The 19357-nt window shown below is 33.9% G+C and overlaps 3 protein-coding genes across 3 annotated transcripts in view; 2 read left to right on the forward strand and 1 right to left on the reverse strand.

Moving 5' to 3' along the window:
* PKNH_1300100 (SICAvar, type I) overlaps nt 1-11933 on the forward strand; it is a gene marked incomplete at both ends in the record, with an annotated part of 14144 nt that extends 2211 nt beyond the window's left edge. The window contains 10 exons of the mRNA XM_039114207.1: nt 156-268; nt 1107-1733; nt 2129-2681; nt 2851-2954; nt 3110-3754; nt 4374-5021; nt 5324-6037; nt 9526-10194; nt 10473-11132; nt 11520-11933. Coding sequence (XP_038969853.1) covers nt 156-268; nt 1107-1733; nt 2129-2681; nt 2851-2954; nt 3110-3754; nt 4374-5021; nt 5324-6037; nt 9526-10194; nt 10473-11132; nt 11520-11933 — 5147 coding nt within the window. The remainder of the gene's footprint in view (nt 1-155; nt 269-1106; nt 1734-2128; nt 2682-2850; nt 2955-3109; nt 3755-4373; nt 5022-5323; nt 6038-9525; nt 10195-10472; nt 11133-11519) is intronic.
* A 2620-nt stretch (nt 11934-14553) lies between these two features.
* PKNH_1300200 (hypothetical protein, conserved in P.knowlesi (fragment)) lies at nt 14554-15252 on the forward strand (the record flags this gene model as incomplete). Its single annotated transcript, XM_039114208.1, has 1 exon — nt 14554-15252. One exon carries the CDS (start codon nt 14554-14556, stop codon nt 15250-15252), a length of 699 nt encoding a protein of 232 aa, XP_038969854.1.
* Nucleotides 15253-16024: 772 nt separating this feature from the next.
* PKNH_1300300 (hypothetical protein, conserved in P.knowlesi) lies at nt 16025-17061 on the reverse strand (the record flags this gene model as incomplete). The annotated part of the gene is made up of 2 exons (XM_039114209.1): nt 16025-16552; nt 16978-17061. 2 exons carry the CDS (start codon nt 17059-17061, stop codon nt 16025-16027), a joined length of 612 nt encoding a protein of 203 aa, XP_038969855.1.
* Nucleotides 17062-19357: the final 2296 nt, after the last annotated feature.

Raw genomic sequence — 19357 nt, forward strand, 5'->3', positions numbered from 1 at the left:
GGGGGGGGAAGGAAAGGGAACAACAACATATAGATATACACAACACAATTTCATCTTTTTCTTTCCATATTCTTCTTTCCATCCTTCTTTCCATCTTCTTCCAATCTTCATCTTTTTCTTTCCATCTTTCATCTTTTTTTTTTTTTTTTAAACAGCTGTTGCATGTATCAATGACAAGAAGAACGGTACCCAGGACAAATCTATGTGTGAACGCCTAGAATGTATGAAGCACTTATGGCAGAACAGTGCATCAGGACAAGGGAATAATGTAAGTGAACAGCAGAGGGAATGCATATATTTATATGTATGGACATATACATATGTGCATACATATGTACACATATATACAGACGTACATATGTACATATGCATATACATGTACACACATACACATATAGACATGTACATATATGTGTATATGTATATATACATATATGTATGTATATATATATACATATACATGTATACACAAATGTAGAGATATACATATATATACATATGTATGTATATGTATATACATATACATAGATGTAAAGATATATACATATATACATATGTACATATGTATGCAGACATATATGTATACTTATATATGCATACATATGCAGACACATACATGTATATGTATATACATATGTATATATGTGTAAACATATATATATATATATATATATGTACGAATGTACATATACACATATACATACATATGTACTACGCATGTACATATATACATATACATACATATGTACTACGCATGTACAGATATATACATATGTACGTATGTACATATGTACATATGTATGTAGACATATATGTATACACATATGTGTATACATATATATACTTACATATACATATGTATGTATATACAAAGACATGTACATATACAAGGATGTACAGACATATACATATGTACGAATGTACATATACGTATACATATATACATATGTACGTATGTACATATACATATGTACATATATACATATACATGTATATGTATACGTATGTATGTATACGTATGTATGTATACATACATATGTATATATGCATATGCATTTATGCATATGCATATATATATATATATATATATATTACTACTTATATAGGACAACTTCTGGACGGAGAAGAGTAATGGCGCTGTGGCGCAACTATGGAAAGAATTGTCTGATGCAATGACACAGAATGGCACAGCAGAGAAAGAAGAGTGTAAAAAATTGCAAGATGGAACTGAAGCATCTCCGTCTGAGAAGGCGGCATGCAAGTATTTGCATGCCGGCTTCAAAGCACTGTACAAGGATACGACGACGACGTCGTCGTCGTCGTCGTCGTCGCCAACAGGCGACGACGTCTTAAAGAACAACCCATCGTTTAGACAAACGATGGGTTGTTTTTTACTTCATGCTTATGCAAAACACATGAAAGAAAAAGCAACTTGTCTTATTGATGAAGGAATACAAAAAGCTTTTACAAGTGCTGGGAATGGTAACAATGGTACTGATATTCCATGCCAATGGAAAGAGACAGACTATGAGAACTGCAATATTAACATAAATGGCACATCTGTCCCCGATGAGACTGCAAAGAAGAAAGTAGATGCTGTACTGGAAGCCGACAAGACAAACATAGATAAAATGGCAAAGCAAATAAATAAAGTAGACAGTTTATGTGACCAAGTCCAATGTGTAACCAAGCGCTGGATGAGTCAGAATGGGGCCGCCCCAAAGAAAAGCTGGGTAAATAAATAATCATTATACTTATATGCACTTACATATACAGTTACATGCACTTACATGTACACATACATAGACATACATATGTACATACGTATATATATATGTATATACATGTATATGCACATACATATATAGATATACATATGCATATATGTATATGTGTCTATGTATACATATATGTATGCATATACATATACACTTACATATATACATACATGTATGTATGTACATATATGTATATACGTATATATATATACGTATGTACATATATACATATACGTATATGCATATGTACATATGTATGTATACATATGTATATATGCATATGCATTTATGCATATGCATATATATATATATATATATATATATATATATATATATATTACTACTTATAGGGGGATGTGTGGACGGAAGTCGGAAAGGAACTCACCCAACTTGCCAAGGGCACTACTAAAGATAAGAGGGAAGACACTGAGATCACGAAATATTGCGATAAAATCCCGCCGGGGAAGGATGGAAAGACTCCTGATAAGGATGCTTGCCTCCTCATAGCAGCAGGATTAAAAAACCTCTACGACATCAAGGACAACGAGAACGGTAACGATGCCGTTAAGGCATCGTTGAAAAGAACGATGCAATGTGTTCTATTAAATGCCATTGCAGATAAAATGAAGGAAAAACTTCCATGTAAAGAGGAAAGGAGTGTGGAGGACGGTATAAATAAGGCATTTGACAATAGTGAGGCTATTAAGAAGGAAGGTGAAGGTTGCAAGACTAATGATAAGTGTTTTATATGTCCGAGGTTCGAAAAATATAGCGAATGTAGAATTAAGGAGAGTGCCGGCGGCGAAGAAAAGACTTTAAAGGAGAAAATTGATCCCAAGTTAGAAGATACTGGTCTTTATAGTACTAATTCCTTAATGACGTCTTCTCTCACCAAGACCATATGTAAGTAAACTCAACCACATTTCTCCAACCAAATAACAAATATATGACGATTCCATATGCATCTGTAGAACAGAAAAGAAAAAAAACAAAAATACAAAAACAAGAGCAATAATGTTTTTTCCTTTTTCTTTTTTCTTTTTTTTCTTCCTTTGTATGTGTATTTGTATAGGTAAACCATGTACTGGGGACAGTACGAAGACATTATGTCAGCAAGTGGAATGTATTAGGGGTAAATATGGACAGATTAGGAAGGAGGGGGACAATGCAACTTGGGTAAGTAAAGCAGGCGAACTTAATCAACTGCATATAATCCACAGCGTCATGAATAATACATACATATACATATACATGTATATGTATATAAATACGTACGTATATATATGAATATGCATACATATATATATTCCCTTTCCCCTCTGTATGTGCAGAGTAAGATGGAGGGTGACTTCAATACGCAGTTAACGAATTTACTGAACTACATGAAGGGGACTGATAATCAAGCGAAAGTTGCCATCCACTGTGACAAAGACACCACGGGCAAAAAATGGAAAAATGACGACGCCCATGACGTCGCTAACAAGATCGCCTGCCAGCTTGTTGCACGGGGGCTGCAATATATTTCAACTATTCAGGAATCCTACTCCGGCGGTCAGCCAAACCCCTATGATAACCAAGAGTTTAAACAATTCTTCTCTTGTTTAATGTTAAAAGCCGTCGTAGAGGAAATGAAAAAAAAGAGTCACATTTGCGACATAGAACCCGGCATAAAGGCCGCAACTCAAGCATGGAATCAAATTAAAGGAACTCATTGCACAAAGGAGCCCTGCATTGACTGCAATTTGGACGTCTTTGACAAATATGATGATTGCCCCATTGGCAACAATGCCAATGTCAAGGTAAAGTCCAAATTGAATGACTTGCTCACACAGAAGAATGACGACGTCAATACCGCCCTCACGGACATAACTATAACATATGGAAATGCGGCTTCTTCTTTATGTCTCCGTTTACAATGTTTAGCATCTCGAGTACAAGCACTCGCTACGTCTAATGGACAATACAGCAGCAATGCGGTAAGTACAAAATGAAGGAATAAAGAATAAAAAGAAAAGGAATAAAAGGAATAAAAAGAAAAGGAATTAAAAAAAAAGAAAAAAAAAAAAATTTTCATATTCCGGTTTTAGGAGTAAGGTTGTATGGTATAGGAGTAAGATTGTACGGTATAGGAATAAGGTTGCAGGGTATTAGAATAATGTTTTAGGGGTTTTGGAATGATATTCAGGGTACAGGAAAAATTTTGTACACATATGAGTAAGGTTTTAGGGTATAGGAATAAGGTTTCAGGGTTTATGAGTAAGGTTATAGGGTTTAGGAGTAATGGTTTCAGGGGTATTAGAATAAGTTTTTAAGGGTATAGGACTAAGGTTCCGGGGTTAGCTTCAGTTTAGTAAGGGGGGGGAAGGGAAAGGAAAGACTCCTCGCAGACAGGGACCGGATGGCAGGTGAAGGCAAACCGGATACTACACAAACCAACACGAAAGAATAAAAAAGAAAAAAGGAAGAAAGAAAAAAGAACGTATACTTATACAAATATATTTATGTATATGTATATATGCATAAGAATTTATGCATATGCATATATATATATATATATATATATATATATATATATATATTTATTCTACTTTGCAGAGCTCATTTTGGGACAGTGGCGGCGAAGTCGCCAACTTATGGAACGAACTGTCCGCAGCAATGAAGAAGAGTAATGGACAAGGGACCAACGATTGTAATCAAATGGACGATGATAATAGAACTGCAACGAATCCTGAAAAGAAGGCATGCAATTATTTGCATGCCGGCTTAAAACAACTATACCAACCGGATAATTCAGCAACAGGAACGACCAACAACAGCATTTTGTCCAACCCATCGTTGAGACGAACGATGGGTTGTTTATTACTTCATTCTTATGCAAAACATATGAAAGACAAAGCGAATTGTTTAGTGGAATCAGGAATAAAGAAGGCTTTCGACACTGTTGTTAAAAATCTTAGAGGTAGTTGCAATGATGGCGAGGGACCTTGTGTTCTTTGCCATTGGAATGAAAAGGACTATGAAGGTTGCAAAATTACCACAACTGGCAACACCCAAACGGAAGCAAAAACCAAAGTGGAAGGCATTGTAAAGACCGAATCCGTATCTAACGCCATGAAGGAAATAAACCACATGGGAAACCTATGCGATTACATTAAATGTGCCGCACCTAAATGGTTCCACAACCAAAAGAACAACAACAAGCAAGCAGGGAGTGGTAGCAGTGGTACTGCAACGAAAAGTTGGGTAAGTACTACTATATATACATATATATATGTATATACTCATATATACATATATACGTATATGTATATATACATATATGTATATACATATATAGACATATGTACAAACGTATATGTATATGTCTATGCATATAGATGCATGTAAATGTATGTATACATATACATACATACGTATATGTATATGTATACACATATATAGACATATGTACATACATACGTATATGTACATATGTATATATGCATATGCATTTATGCATATGCATATATATATATATATATATATATATAACTTCTTTTTTACAGTGTGACTTTTGGGGGGATAAAGGCGTCAAACTCGAACTGCAGAAGATGTTCCAAAAGATCGCCACAGAAGGACAGAACAACCGAACTTCCATCACTATTCGCACAGCATGCCGTGGCTTCGGCGACGGTAATGCTGATAGTGTCGAAACAAAAGTATGTAATCATATCACAGCAGGTTTAATATACATTAACACTATTACAGGTGAAACCACCACTCAGAGTAGTGTCGCCCAGATTCCAAATGCAAAGGATGATGACAAATTTTTTAAGCAGTCTATGATGTGCGCAGCACTTAATCTTTATGCTGATAAAATAAAAAATGAAACGGAGAAAAGTTGTCCTATTGATGAGAAAAGAATAAAAGAAATGTTCGATAATTGGAATGTATTTAATAAACCTTCGTCTTCGTCTTCCTGTTCGAAAGAAGTTTATGGTTGTTTTGAATGCAAAAGGAATGAAAATTTTAATGATTGTCACCTGAGCGTCGCAGACGCTCTGGTGGATGAAAAAAATCGAAGTGGAACTTGCTCTTCTAACACCAACAGGGACAAAGTCCACGACGAAATGAACGAACTCCTCAAAGAAAACAACACCCCCAAAGTGAAGTCTACTTTAACTACTATCACTGATATGGACACTTTCTGTAGTAGAATGCAATGTGCAGCAAAACAATACGTAAATAAGACAAAAGGAAAAAGCACCGATATAAAATGGGTAAGGGACAATAGACAACTGCATATATACACATATAAAAACATATATGTATATATGTATATGTATATATATGTAAATGTATATATGTATGCACATATATAGTCGTATATATGTACATATATATGTATATATATGTATGTATATGTATATATATGTATAGATGTATATGTATACATATATGTATATGTATATATATATATATGTATATGTATATATATATGTATAATGAAAATGGATGAAAAAAAGAAAGTGAAATAAAAAAACAAAATAGAGAAAGGATATTCAGATTCCGCGTTTAGAAATGACGGTTGTTGGGGTGTTGGAATAATGTTGTTTGGGGTGTTGGAATGATGTTGTTTAGGGTCTTAGAATGATGTTGTTGGGGTGTTGGAATGATGTTGTTGGGGTGTTGGAACGATGTTGTTGGGGTGTTGGAATGATGTTGTTTGGGGTGTTGGAATGAAGGTTGTTGGGGTGTTAGAATAAGGTGGTAAGGGTGTTAGAATAAAGGTTGTAAGGGTGTTAGAATAAGGTTCTGGGGTATAGGAGTAAAGGTTTTAGGGTATAGGACTAAGGTTTTAGGGTAACGGACTAAGGTTTTAGGGTTTAGGAGTAAGGTTCCGGGGTTAGCTTTAGCTACTTTAGGGGGGGAGAGGAAAGACTCCTCGAATCCACCGACCAAACCCATTCCATCCCCAAAGTGAAGGATACCTTATCCACCATAAATGACATGAGTAAGTCTTTCTGTACTCAACTCCAATGTGCAGCAAAACAATTCGTAAAAAAGAACCCTAATAATAATAGCACCAATGTGTCTTGGGTAAGTAGGAACCAACATCAATAACATTAATAACAAATATACACATATAGTTTTATATATGTATATATGTATATGTATATATGTATATATGTATATATGTATAATGAAAATTGATGAAAAGGAAGAAAGTGAAATAAAAAAAAAAAATAGAGAAAGAAATTCAGATTCCTGGTTTAGAAATGAAGGTTGTTGGGGTGTTGGAATGATGTTGTTTGGGGTGTTAGAATAAGGTGGTAAAGGTGTTAGAATAAGGTGCTAAGGACGTTAGAATAAGGTTGTTGGGGTGTTAGAATAAGGTTGTTGGGGTGTTAGAATAAGGTTGTAGGGGTGTCAGAATAGGGTCTTAGGGGTGTCAGAATAGGGTCTTAGGGGTGTCAGAATAAGGTCTTAGGGATGTCAGAATGAGGTTTTAGGGGTGTCAGAATAAGGTGGTAAAGGTGTTAGAATAAGGTGATAAGGATGTTAGAATAGGGTGGTAAGGGTGTTAGAATAAGGTGGTACGGGTGTCAGAATAAGATGGTGAGGGTGTTAGAATAAGATGGTAATGGTGTTAGAATATGGTGGTAAGGGTGTTAGAATAAGGTTGTAAGGGTATTATAATAAAGTTGTAAGGGTATAAGAGTAAGGTTGTAAGGGTGCTGGAATAAGGTTCCACGGTTTAGGACTTAGGTTTCAGGGTTTAGGAGTAAGGTTCCGGGGTTAGCTTTAGCTGCTTCAGGGGGGGGAGTGGAAAGACTCCTCGAATCCACCGACCAAACCCATTCCATCCCCCAAGTGAAGGAAACATTATCCACCATAAATGACATGAGTAAGTCTTTCTGTACTCAACTCCAATGTGCAGCAAAACAATACTACGTAAAAGTCAAAAACAAAAGCGACCCTAATGCAAATAGCAGCAAAGTGTCTTGGGTAAGTAGGAACCAACATCCATAACATCAATAACATCAATAACATCCATAACATCAATAAAATCAATAACATTAACAACAACCAATGTACATACATATACAGTCCTATATATGTATATGTACACATATAGAGTCCTATAAATGTACAAATGTATATGTATATGTACACACATATATGTATATATGTATATATGTATATATGTACATATATATGTATGTATGTATATGCATATATATGTAAATGTATATGTACATATGTGTATGTATGTATATATGTATATATATATAGTCGTATATATGTATATATGTACATATATAGCCGTATAGATGTACATATGTACATATATAGTCGTATATATGTATATGTATGTATATATGTATATGTATATATATGTACAAATGTATATGTATATATGTGTATGTATATATATGTATGTACATCTATATATGTATATTTATGTATGTATAATGAAAATTGATGAAAAGGAAGAATGTGAAGAAAAAAAAAAAAAAAAGAGAAGGGAAGTCCGATTTCGGGTTCAGGTGTAAAGGTTTCAGGGGTGTTAGAATAAGGTGGTTGGAGAGCCACAATATGGTTGTTGGAGAGCCACAATATGGTTGTTGGGGTGCCACAATATGGTTGTTGGGGTGCCACAACATGGTTGTTGGGGTGCCACAACATGGTTGTTGGGGTGTTGGAATGATGTTGTTCGGGGGTGTTGGAATGAAGATTGTTGGGGTGTTGCAATGATGTTGTTTGGGGTGTTGGAATGATGTTGTTGGGGTGTTGGAATGATGTTGTTTGGGGTATTGGAATGATGTTGTTCGGGGGTGTTGGAATGATGTTGTTGGGGTGTTGGAATGATGTTGTTGGGGTGTTGGAATGATGTTGTTCGGGGGTGTTGGAATGATGTTGTTGGGTTGTTAGAATAAGGTTGCGGGGGGGTTAGAATAAGGTGGTAAAGGTGTTAGTATAAGGTGGTAGGGTTATTGGAATAAGGTGTTAAGGGTGTTAGAATAAGGTGGTAAGGGTGTTAGAATAAGGTTGTAAGGGTATTATAATAAAGTTGTAAGGGTATAAGAGTAAGGTTGTAAGGGTGCTGGAATAAGGTTCCACGGTTTAGGACTTAGGTTTCAGGGTTTAGGAGTAAGGTTCAGGGGTTAGCTTTAGCTGCTTTAGGGGGGGAGAGGAAAGACTCCTCGCAGACAGGGACGGGATACTACATATCCTACCACCAACCAACATACTAACACAACCAACATACTAACACGAACCAACATACTAACATAACCAACATACTAACTTAACCAACATACTAGCATAACCAATATACTAACACAACCAACGTACTGACATAACACAACCTACTAACACAACCAACATACTTACACAACCAACGTACTAACATAACCAACATACTAACACAACCAACATACTAACACAACCAACATACTAACACAACCAACATACAACCAACACAACCAACCTACTAACACAACCAACATACTAACATAACCAACATACTAACACAACCAACATACTAACACAACCAACATACTAACATAACCAACGTACTACATAAAAAGAGAAAAAAAAAAAGAAAAAAGGACATATATATACACATATATGTACATATGTATATGTATATATGTATATATGTATATGTATATGTATATGTATACACATATGTGTATACATATGTGTATACATATACATATATATTTTTTTCTTTCTTTTTCTTTTCTTCTTTTATCATCAGAATGATATAAACAGTGTCGTTAAGGATGAATTAACGCAACTTCTAGAACATATTACGGATGATAAGAATTGGAAAGAGGTTGACTCATACTGCAAGGACGTCAGTTCTTCGTCGAATAACGACACCGAAGGAGAAATAACTGCTAAGAAAAAAGCTTGTAAGCTTTTTGCTTTAGGTTTAAAACACATTTCTAAACTTAAGGACGACCAAAACAACGATGCCATACCACTTAAACAAACTATGATGTGCGCAGCACTTAATCTTTATGCTGATCAATTAATAAAAAAAGCAAATAATCAATGTCCGCTCGATGGAACTAAATTGGATCAGGCAATAAAACACGCTTTTCAACAATATAATGCCACTATGAATGGAAAAACTTCATGCGGAGCTGGTAGTAATGGTACTAATTCTTGTTTTGTTTGCAACAGAGAAGATAAATTTCACAATTGCCAAATTGGCAACAATCCCAATGACAAAGTAAAGAACAAAATGAACACACTCCTCCTCAACAACGAAGACCAATCCAACTCCAACACCCCTAACAAGGAAAAAACACTAGACAAAATAAATAAAATAGAAACTTTCTGTACTCAACTCCAATGCGCAATCAAACAATACGGAATGAGGAATAAAAAAATAACAGGCCAAAATGGAACAGTGACTTGGGTAAGGGAACCAACATCAATAACATCGACAACATATACATTTATATATATGTATATATGTATACACATATGTATATATATATTCATATATACGTACGTATATGTATATGTGTATGTATATATGTATATATGTATATATGTATATATATGTATGTATATATATATATATATGTATATATGTATATATGTATATATATATGTATACACATATGTGTATACATATGTGTATACATATACATATATATTTTTTTTTTATTTCTTTTCTTTTTTTATGATCAGGATGATATAAACAATGAAGCCAAAGGCGTATTAGAGCAACTTCTAAAACAGATTACGGAACCTTCGCAGGAGAAGGACGTTGTCGACTTCTGCAAAGACAACGCCGCATGGAATAAGGGCCATAAAGAAAGGAAAACAAATAAAGCAGCTTGTTTGCTTTTTTCTTCAGGATTAAAGCACATTTATGTCCGCGGTAGGAAGTCTGTTAAGGGCCCTTTTAAGGGCCCATCGTTTGAACAAACGATAGGTTGCTTATTTCTTAAAGAATATGCAGAACAATTGCAAAAAGTGGCAAATGAGAAGAAAAAAGGACATAGTTGGGTACATCCTCTTTGTGACATAGATAAGGGCATAAAACATGCTTTTGAACAAAGTAAAGATATTATGAAGTTTGTATTACCTGAATGCAGCAATGGTACTGATGGTATTTCTTGTTTTGAATGCACGTTTACGGACACATATGATAAATGCCCCATTGGCGATGACGAAGTAAAGACCAAAATTGAACCAATGTTCACAGATCCTACGAAACAAACCGAAATGGAAGAAACATTATCGAATACAGTCTGTCCCATCCTTCTTACGGATCTCCTTACCCCTTTTCTTCCTTTGGCTCCTGTCTCTATTGGTCTTTCTGCTATGGCTTATTACCTTTGGAAAGTAAGATTAAAAAAAAAAAAAAAATTTAAAAAAAAAGGATAAAAAAAAAAAAAAATTTAAATAGACAAAATTAATTGTTAAAAGGAAAAAAAAATTTTTTTTTAATGGTTAAAAGGAAAAGAAAATTTTTTTTAACGGTTAAAAGGAAAAAAAAAAATTTTTTCATGGTTAAAAGGAAAAAAAATTTTTTTAATGCTTAAAAGGAAAAAAAAATTTTTTAATGGTTAAAAGAATAAAAAAAATTTTTTTTTAATGGTTAAAAGGAAAAAAAAAAAATTTTTAATGGTTAAAAGGAAAAAAAAAAAGAATAAAAAATAAATGTGTAAAAAGAATATTTCACAATCTTCTTAACAAAAATATCCTCCCTTTTTTTTTTTTTTTTTTTAGTATTTTGGTCCTCTTGGTAAAGGAGGAGCACGTTTCAGAAGATCTCCTACTGAAATTCCTGGTCCATCAGTACAGGAACAAGTCCTCGATCATGTGGAAGAAGCTGGTCCACATGAATATCAATTGGTGAAGGAACGAAAACCTCGTTCTGTTCCAACAAGAACAAAACGTTCTGGTCGCGTGAATCGTCGAACGATTATTGAAATTCATTTTGAAGTGTTGGATGAATGTCAAAAAGGCGACACACAATTGAACCAGAAGGATTTTCTGGAACTTTTGGTTCAAGAATTCATGGGATCGGAATTTATGAAAGAAGAACAGGTTCCTAAGGAAGACGTTCTTATGGAACCTGTTCCCATGGAACTTGTTCCTATAGAAGAGGTTCCAAATTTAGGTTCCGGGTTTATGGTTTAGGGTTCACAGTTTAGGGGTTTATGTTTATGGTTTCATGGTTCGAGGTTTAGGGTTTAGTGTTAATCGTTCAGGGTTTAGGTTCTAGGGTTGACGGTTTAGATTTTATGGTTTCAGCGTTTAGGATTCAGGGTATAGAGTTTACAGTTTAGGGTTTATTGTTTAAGATGAAGGATATTGGTTTCACACCTTTTGTCCTTTCTTTCTTTTTTTTTTTTTTCCTTTTTATATTTTCTTGAAGAAAAAAAAAAATAAAAAAAAGAAGATTCTTTCTTCCACATTTATTTCTTATTTTGTTTGCAAAAATTTTTTCTTTTTTTTTTTTGGTGAAAGAACACCTTTTGTTTATAGAAAAAAAAAAAAAAAAACATTCTTCTTTTTTTTTTTAAGAACACACATTATTTTTTTTTTTTCCGCTTGCGAAAAATATATTTTTTTCTTTTTTTTCGCTTGCAAAAAATATTTTTTTTTCTTCTTTTTTTTCTTTTTCCGTTTGCGAAAAATATATTTTTTCTCCCTTTTTTTTTTTTTTTTTGCGGAAAGTAGAATAAGCGCGCGAATAAATGATGTCTGCTGACAGCACACACCAGAAAAAAAAAAAAAAAAAAAGGAAAACAGGACGGTGGACGATGAAATATATTACAGTTGCAAAAGGTCGCAAAATATAAAGGAAAAACAAAAGCATATCGGATACAAGGAAAAATTGTGTGTACATACGTGTTGGCACAAACAACTTTATCGAAGTACGTATACATTTTACACCAAAAATGTAGACAAAATAACGGGAATATGCGAAAATGGTTGGATTCAGCGTTTCGGGTTAAAGGTAAAGTTGGTTACGGGTTAAGCTGAAGGTTATTTCTGGGTTAAGGGTAAAGTGGGTTCCGGGTTAAAAGTAAAGTTGGTTCCGGGTCAAAGGTAAAGTTGGTCCCGGGTCAAAGGTAAAGTTGGTCCCGGGTCGAAGGTAAAGTTGGTCCCGGGTCAAAGGTAAAAATGGGTTCCGGGTTAAGGGTAAAGTAGGTTCCGGTTTAAGGATAAGGTAGGTTCCGGGTTAAGTGTAAGGTAGTTTCCGGGTTAAAAGTCAAATGGGTTCCGCGTTAAGGATAAGGTAGGTTCCGGGTTAGAAATAAGGTAGGTTCCCGGTTAAGGTAAGAATGGGTTCCCGGTTAAGGTAAAAGTGGGTTCCCGGTTAAGGTAAAAGTGGGTTCCGGGTTAAGCATAAGGTAGGTCCCGGTTAAGGATAAAAATGGGTTGCGGGTTAATGATAAAAATGGGTTCCGGGTTAATGATAAGGTGTGTTCCGTGTTAAGGGTAAGGTTGGTTCCGGGTTAAGGGTAAAGGTGGGTTCCGGGTTAAGGATAAAAGTGGGTTCCGGGTTAAGGATAAAAGTGGGTTCCGGGTTAAAAGTAAAGTTGGTTCCGCGTTAAGAGTAAAGTCGGTTCCGGGTTAAACATAAGATGGGTTCCGGGTTAAGGACAAAAGTTCTTTCCCGTTTAAGGATAATGTAGGTTCTGGGTTATGCATAAGGTAGTTTCCGGGTTAAGGGTAAGGTGGGTTCCGGGTTAAGAATAAGGTAGGTTCTGGTTTAAAAATAAGGTAGGATACGGGTTAAGCGTAAGGTAGGTTCCGCGTTAAGGATAAAGTTAGTTCCGGGTTCAGGATAAAAGTGGGTTCCGGGTTAAGGGTAAAGTGGGTTCCGGGTTAAAAGTAATGTTGGTTTCGGGTTAAAAGTAAAGTGGGTTCCGGGTTAAGGATAAGGTGGGTTCCGGGTTAAGGGTAAAGTGGGTTCCGGGTTAAGGGTAAAGTGGGTTCCGGGTTAAACATAAGGTGGGTTCCGGGTTAAGCTTAAGATGTGTTCGGGGTTAAGGATAAGGTGGGTTCCGGGTTAACGGTAAAGTGGGTTCCGGGTTAAGGAAAAGGTAGGTTCCCGATTAAGGAAAATGTAGGTTCCGGGTTAAGCATAAGGTACGTTCCGAGTTAAGCATAAGGTATGTTCCGGGTTAAGCATAAGGTACGTTCCGGGTTAAGCATAAGGTACGTTCCGGGTTAAGGATAAGATGGGTTCCGGGTTAAGCATAAGGTGGGTTCAGGGTTTAGGATAAAAGTGGGTTCTGGGTTAAGGATAAAAGTGGGTTCTGGGTTAAGGGGAAAGTAGGTTCCGGGTTAAGGATTAAAGTGGGTTCCGGCTTAAGGATGACGTAGGTTCCGGGTTAAGGGCTAAAGTAAGTTCCTGGTTAAGGGTAAAAGTAGGTTCCGGGTTAAGTGTAAGGTGGGTTCCGAGCTTAGGGTTTAGGGTTTAGGTGAAAGTTGTAAGGTGTTAGAAGTCAGATTGCAGGTTATAGACATAAGGTTTCAGGGCATAAGGAGTATGGTTACAGGGTATTAGAAGTCAAATTCCGGGTTTAGGAGTAAAGGTTCCAGTGTATAATAATAGGGTTTTATGGTGTTGGAATAAGGTTTCAGGGGTGTAGAAGTCAGATTCAGGGGTCAGCGTTAGCTGCTTTGAAGGGGGGGAGAAGGAAAAAAGGGGGATAGGGGGAAGGTTTTCCTTCCCCCCTTTTACCTTAGACCATTCTTTACATATGCATATTTTTTCTATATATATATATATATGTATATATATATGTTTGTTTGTTTTTTTTTTTTAGGTGAGTGCATTAGGCACATTATAAACGATGATGTGTCTTCTATGGACAACTCCAATGATTTATGCTCATCATCAGAAGAAGATATAAACAATGAAAATGATCGTTTGAAAATAGCACAAGGAAATGGAACAAATGGTTCAAGTGTGAGGTATGGGGATTATCGTCTTATCGAAGGAGGAGGGGAATCCTCTGTAAGGAAGGGAGGAGTAGGTTCCTCCGCCTCGTCCCCCCTTAAAAGGGGAGGGGGGGGAACTTTCCTTTTTGAGGATCCTTTTGCCTCATTACGGGAATTGCATGCTAATTCGGCACAGTGTAACAACCCACGAGATGCAAAGAATGAAAAGGATAAATTTCAAAGAATTTGTAAAAAATTTTTTTCTCGTCGTGTCCCGAAATATAGATGTATATTATTATTAATATTGGGTATGGTGGCCCTTGGTTTATTTGTTTTGTTTTGTGCAAAATTATATATACAACATTCTGACTGTGGTTACATGCAGAATGTGCATGAGTGGAAGGAATTTTACTCCTTCCTTAAAAATAATTCACCGTATCCAATGGTAGCGCACGCAGTTTTTACAGCGGGCGGAATTCTCATATTAATCGCTTTCCTCGGATACAATTATTATAAAGCACGCAAAAAATACATCAAAAAAAAAAAAACGGAATTCTAAAATATTAAAAAAAAAAAAAAAAAAACACTAAATATTATAGAAACTTCAAAATTATGAATTTTAACTACAATCAAACAATCTAACAGAATTCTGAAATCAAACAATGTAACAGTGTTCTGGAATCAAACAATGTAACAGTGTTCTGGAATCAAACAATGTAACAGTGTTCTGGAATTAAACAATGTAACATTTTTTTAAAACTACAATGAAAAAAATCTAACATTTTTTGAACGTACAATGAAACAATCAAACAATCTAACATTTTTTTAAAAACTACAATCGAACAATCAAAAATTTTCTTTAAACTACAATAAAACAATTTCCACATTTTTAACGTTTTTGTTGTGTTGGTTATGTTGTGGTTGTATTGTGGTTGTTTGTTGGTTGTATGTTGGTTGTGTTGTGGTTGTATGTTGGTTATGTTAGTATGTTGGTTGTGTTGTGGTTGTATGTTGGTTGTGTTGGTTGTGTTAGTATGTTGGTTGTGTTAGTAGGTTGGTTATGTTAGTATGTTGGTTATGTTAATAGGTTGGTTATGTTAGTATGTTTGGTTATGTTAGTATGTTGGTTGTATGTTGGTTATGTTAGTATGTTGGTTATGTTAGTATGTTGGTTATGTTAGTATGTTGGTTGTGTTAGTATGTGTTGGTTATGTTGGTTGTGTTGGTTGTATGTTGGTTGTGTTGGTTGTGTTGGTTGTGTTGGTTGTGTTGGTTGTGTTGGTTGTGTTGGTTGTGTTGGTTGTGTTGGTTCGGCATTTTTAGTAATACATTTAATCCAAACTTTGGAACGATAAAAACCAGAATAGTATGCCCAAGTAGTTTAATCCCATGATTGTGGTGACAACCAGAATAACGTAGTGCATATATTCAGATGACACAGTCTGCATCAGGATGTACCCCGTCCTACTCGCATAAGACAGTGTTAATGGATAGAGGGCAAGAGTGATCAATATAACAATTAGTAGTATTTTATTTTTATTTTTATAATGTGTTAATTTTTTACAACTTTCTTTTATTTTTGTTCCAATTCCTTTAGAACTATTTTCTCTCCTTTTCGCTGAAGACGGTGTTTGTCCTGATAGTGCATGTTCTAACAATTCGTTGTCTATCGAACCGAGCAATGTGCTCACATCATTGTCATCCGACTCCTCTTGATGTGATGACGGCGAATCATTTGTTCCATCACTTTGTAATGTCTTTAAACGACTATTTCCATTATTTATATCTTCCTCTGATGAATATAAACCGTTTCCAACGGATACATCATCATCATCCTTTAATGTGCTTAATGCACTCACCTAAAAAAAAAAAAAAAACCAACAATATATATATAATAATAGAAAATATGAATACGTGAGAAAAGGGGAAGAATGGTGTAAAGGGGCAAAAGGGAACCTTCCCCCTTAAAGAAAACTAAACCCTGAACCCGGAACCCGAAATCTTACTCATATACACTGAACCCATGAACCCTAAACCCTGGAAACCCTATACCCTGAAAACCCTAAACCATGAAACCTTCCCCCCTCCTTCCCATACACTTCCATTCGCCCTTTCCATTCCCCCCCTTTTTTCCTTAAACATGAATAATAAAAATATGAATAAAAATTTAGTGCGGCAAAATATTATATAATATATATATATATGTATACGTTTTAGCCCACACCAAAATTTCCCCTATAGTTGTAAAAAATATTATAAAATTTTTTTCTTTTGGTATTCATACCTGGTGTTGATCATTGGTTTGATACCATAAGAATAGATATGCAAAGATTAATGTAGATATTTTTATAAAAGAAAAAGGTGCCATTTGTTCTCCACTGTATATTTGGTTTGTTTTGCTTTTATATACTGTATATTTTGTTTGTTTTGCTTCAATTTAACATGTGAATATTCTATTTGTCCTTCTCTATATATATCTATATTAGAAAGAATATCTTTATTAGGAAGAATATGCTTATTATAAATTATAGGCTTATTAGAAAGAATAAGTTTTAAAGATCAAAAAAAAAAATAAATAAATAAAAAAAAAGAAAGAATAAAACAGTTCATTCTAAAAAAAAAAAAAAAACATCTCCCACATTCTAAAAATAAAACAGTTCATTCTTAAAAAAAAAAAAAAAAAAAAAAAAGAAGAAAAGACAAAGCATTTCGACCCTGAACATATAAACAACAATTGTTCCAAAACAAAAAAAAAAAAAAAAAAAAAGAATTCTCTAAATAATCTTTCATTGATGATTTTAAAAGAGGTTGTATACCTGCATATGTTACAGCTTTGTAGCCGACATATATGTACGCATAAAATTCATAACGGCGTTAACGCGGAACAAGTGTTTCAGAGGGAATTTTACTCATTTACGTATTCCTATATGAAAAATTTAAAAGGAAAAAAAAAAAAATTTAATTTATCAGTAGTACACCTTCCCGCTTTTATTATTACAGAACCCTTTAAAATTTTGTTCTAATGTCACATTTTGTGCAATGTTAAGGAACGTCAATTCTCTTATTAGTTTACGCGGTTCCCACATATTCACATGTAATTACACAATTCTAAAAATAATATTGTAATTCAGGCGCTGTAACGGAAAAAATGGCAATAAGGAAATTTTAAAATACACTTCGTTTATGCATACAAAAGTTCTTCCTTTATTTTTTTTTTTCTTTTTTTTTATCTTAATTATTATTTTTTGAAAAAAAAAATAATATAATCGCGCGCGATGAGGTCAAAAAATTTTATTATTTATCATAAAGAATGTAAAAAAAAAAAAATAATAATAAAATAAAATAATAGAAAAATCCAAACTAAACTGTTATAAAAGTCGCAAAAAAAAAAATATATATATATATTATATTCCTCAAAAGCAGAAGAATTATTTTTCCGTATCCCCCCCCCCATTTACCTTGTGCTCGGGAAATTTCTATGAAATATACATTAACGTAAAAATATGCTATGCCATTTTCGCATTATACAAATTAAAAGCGGGGCATAAAAAATAAAATGAGTTGTGAATATATATATGTCCATCTCTAATTTACCGACACGTCGTAATTATTCCTTTCATTTTAAATTCCCATCTCATTCATGATCCCAAAATGAATGGTTCTTTTCCAAACGGAAAGATCTCTTTCGAATATTCGTTATGCATTCATAACTATTTTGTTCTTAATTTAAAGAGCAAAGGTAAAACATTGGAATTAGATAACTTAAATATTATTAAATTTAATTATATTCTTAAATAAAAACGCAATCCTGTATATATGTATGTGATATATTTAAAATTATTAATTTGTGATGAGAGTATAAGCCTTTCCTTCGTATTACATGAAATATAATTTCGAAAGTTTTATTATCTTCCTTTTCCATTTAAAAAATAAATGGAACTATCAGATTATTCCATCATACCTATAATCTGCCTTTCCTTCTCAAATATTTACTTTTTTCCATAGATTCATGTTCCCCAATTTTATCAATAAAATATATCTATATTTGAAATTTCTTTCTCTTTGTCTATAATTCTATGTTATGTAATCCTTACTATTAGAACAATTTACTGTCAATAAGTTCTAATAATACATTTCGTACGAAACAAATTTTGGGAAGTACGTACACATAAATTTTGAGTATATATAAAATTTACTTCTGCGTTTTATATTATAATTGCAAACAATTCTTATTAGAAGCTTATCACCCACCTTCATATGGGGAACTAAATTATATATTCCTCTTAATTACTTAAGGACTGAACATTAATTAAGGTCCCCCTTCTTCATTAATTATATATATGATAATGGAGATATGCGAAAATGTTAAGGTCCCTTAAAGAGCATATTTTATATTTAGACAAAGGGGAAACTAACATTATTTAAGGATATCGAATTAGATTTATTTTTTCCTAAAGAGTCTTCTTATTATTGTGTATATTATAAATTAATAGATTTATATAACCCCTTTTTTTTTTTTTTTTTTTTTTTTTTTTTTTTTTTTTTTGGGTCCCTGAATTTTGCACCCTATCAGTATGTCCATTTCCGCTGTGCTATATTTTCCGCTGTATTTTAAATGATATATAGTACTTTCTATGTATAATGTAGTGTAGAAAATTTAATAA

The sequence above is a fragment of the Plasmodium knowlesi genome, assembly GCF_000006355.2.
Source record: "Plasmodium knowlesi strain H genome assembly, chromosome: 13".
NCBI lineage: Eukaryota > Apicomplexa > Aconoidasida > Haemosporida > Plasmodiidae > Plasmodium > Plasmodium knowlesi.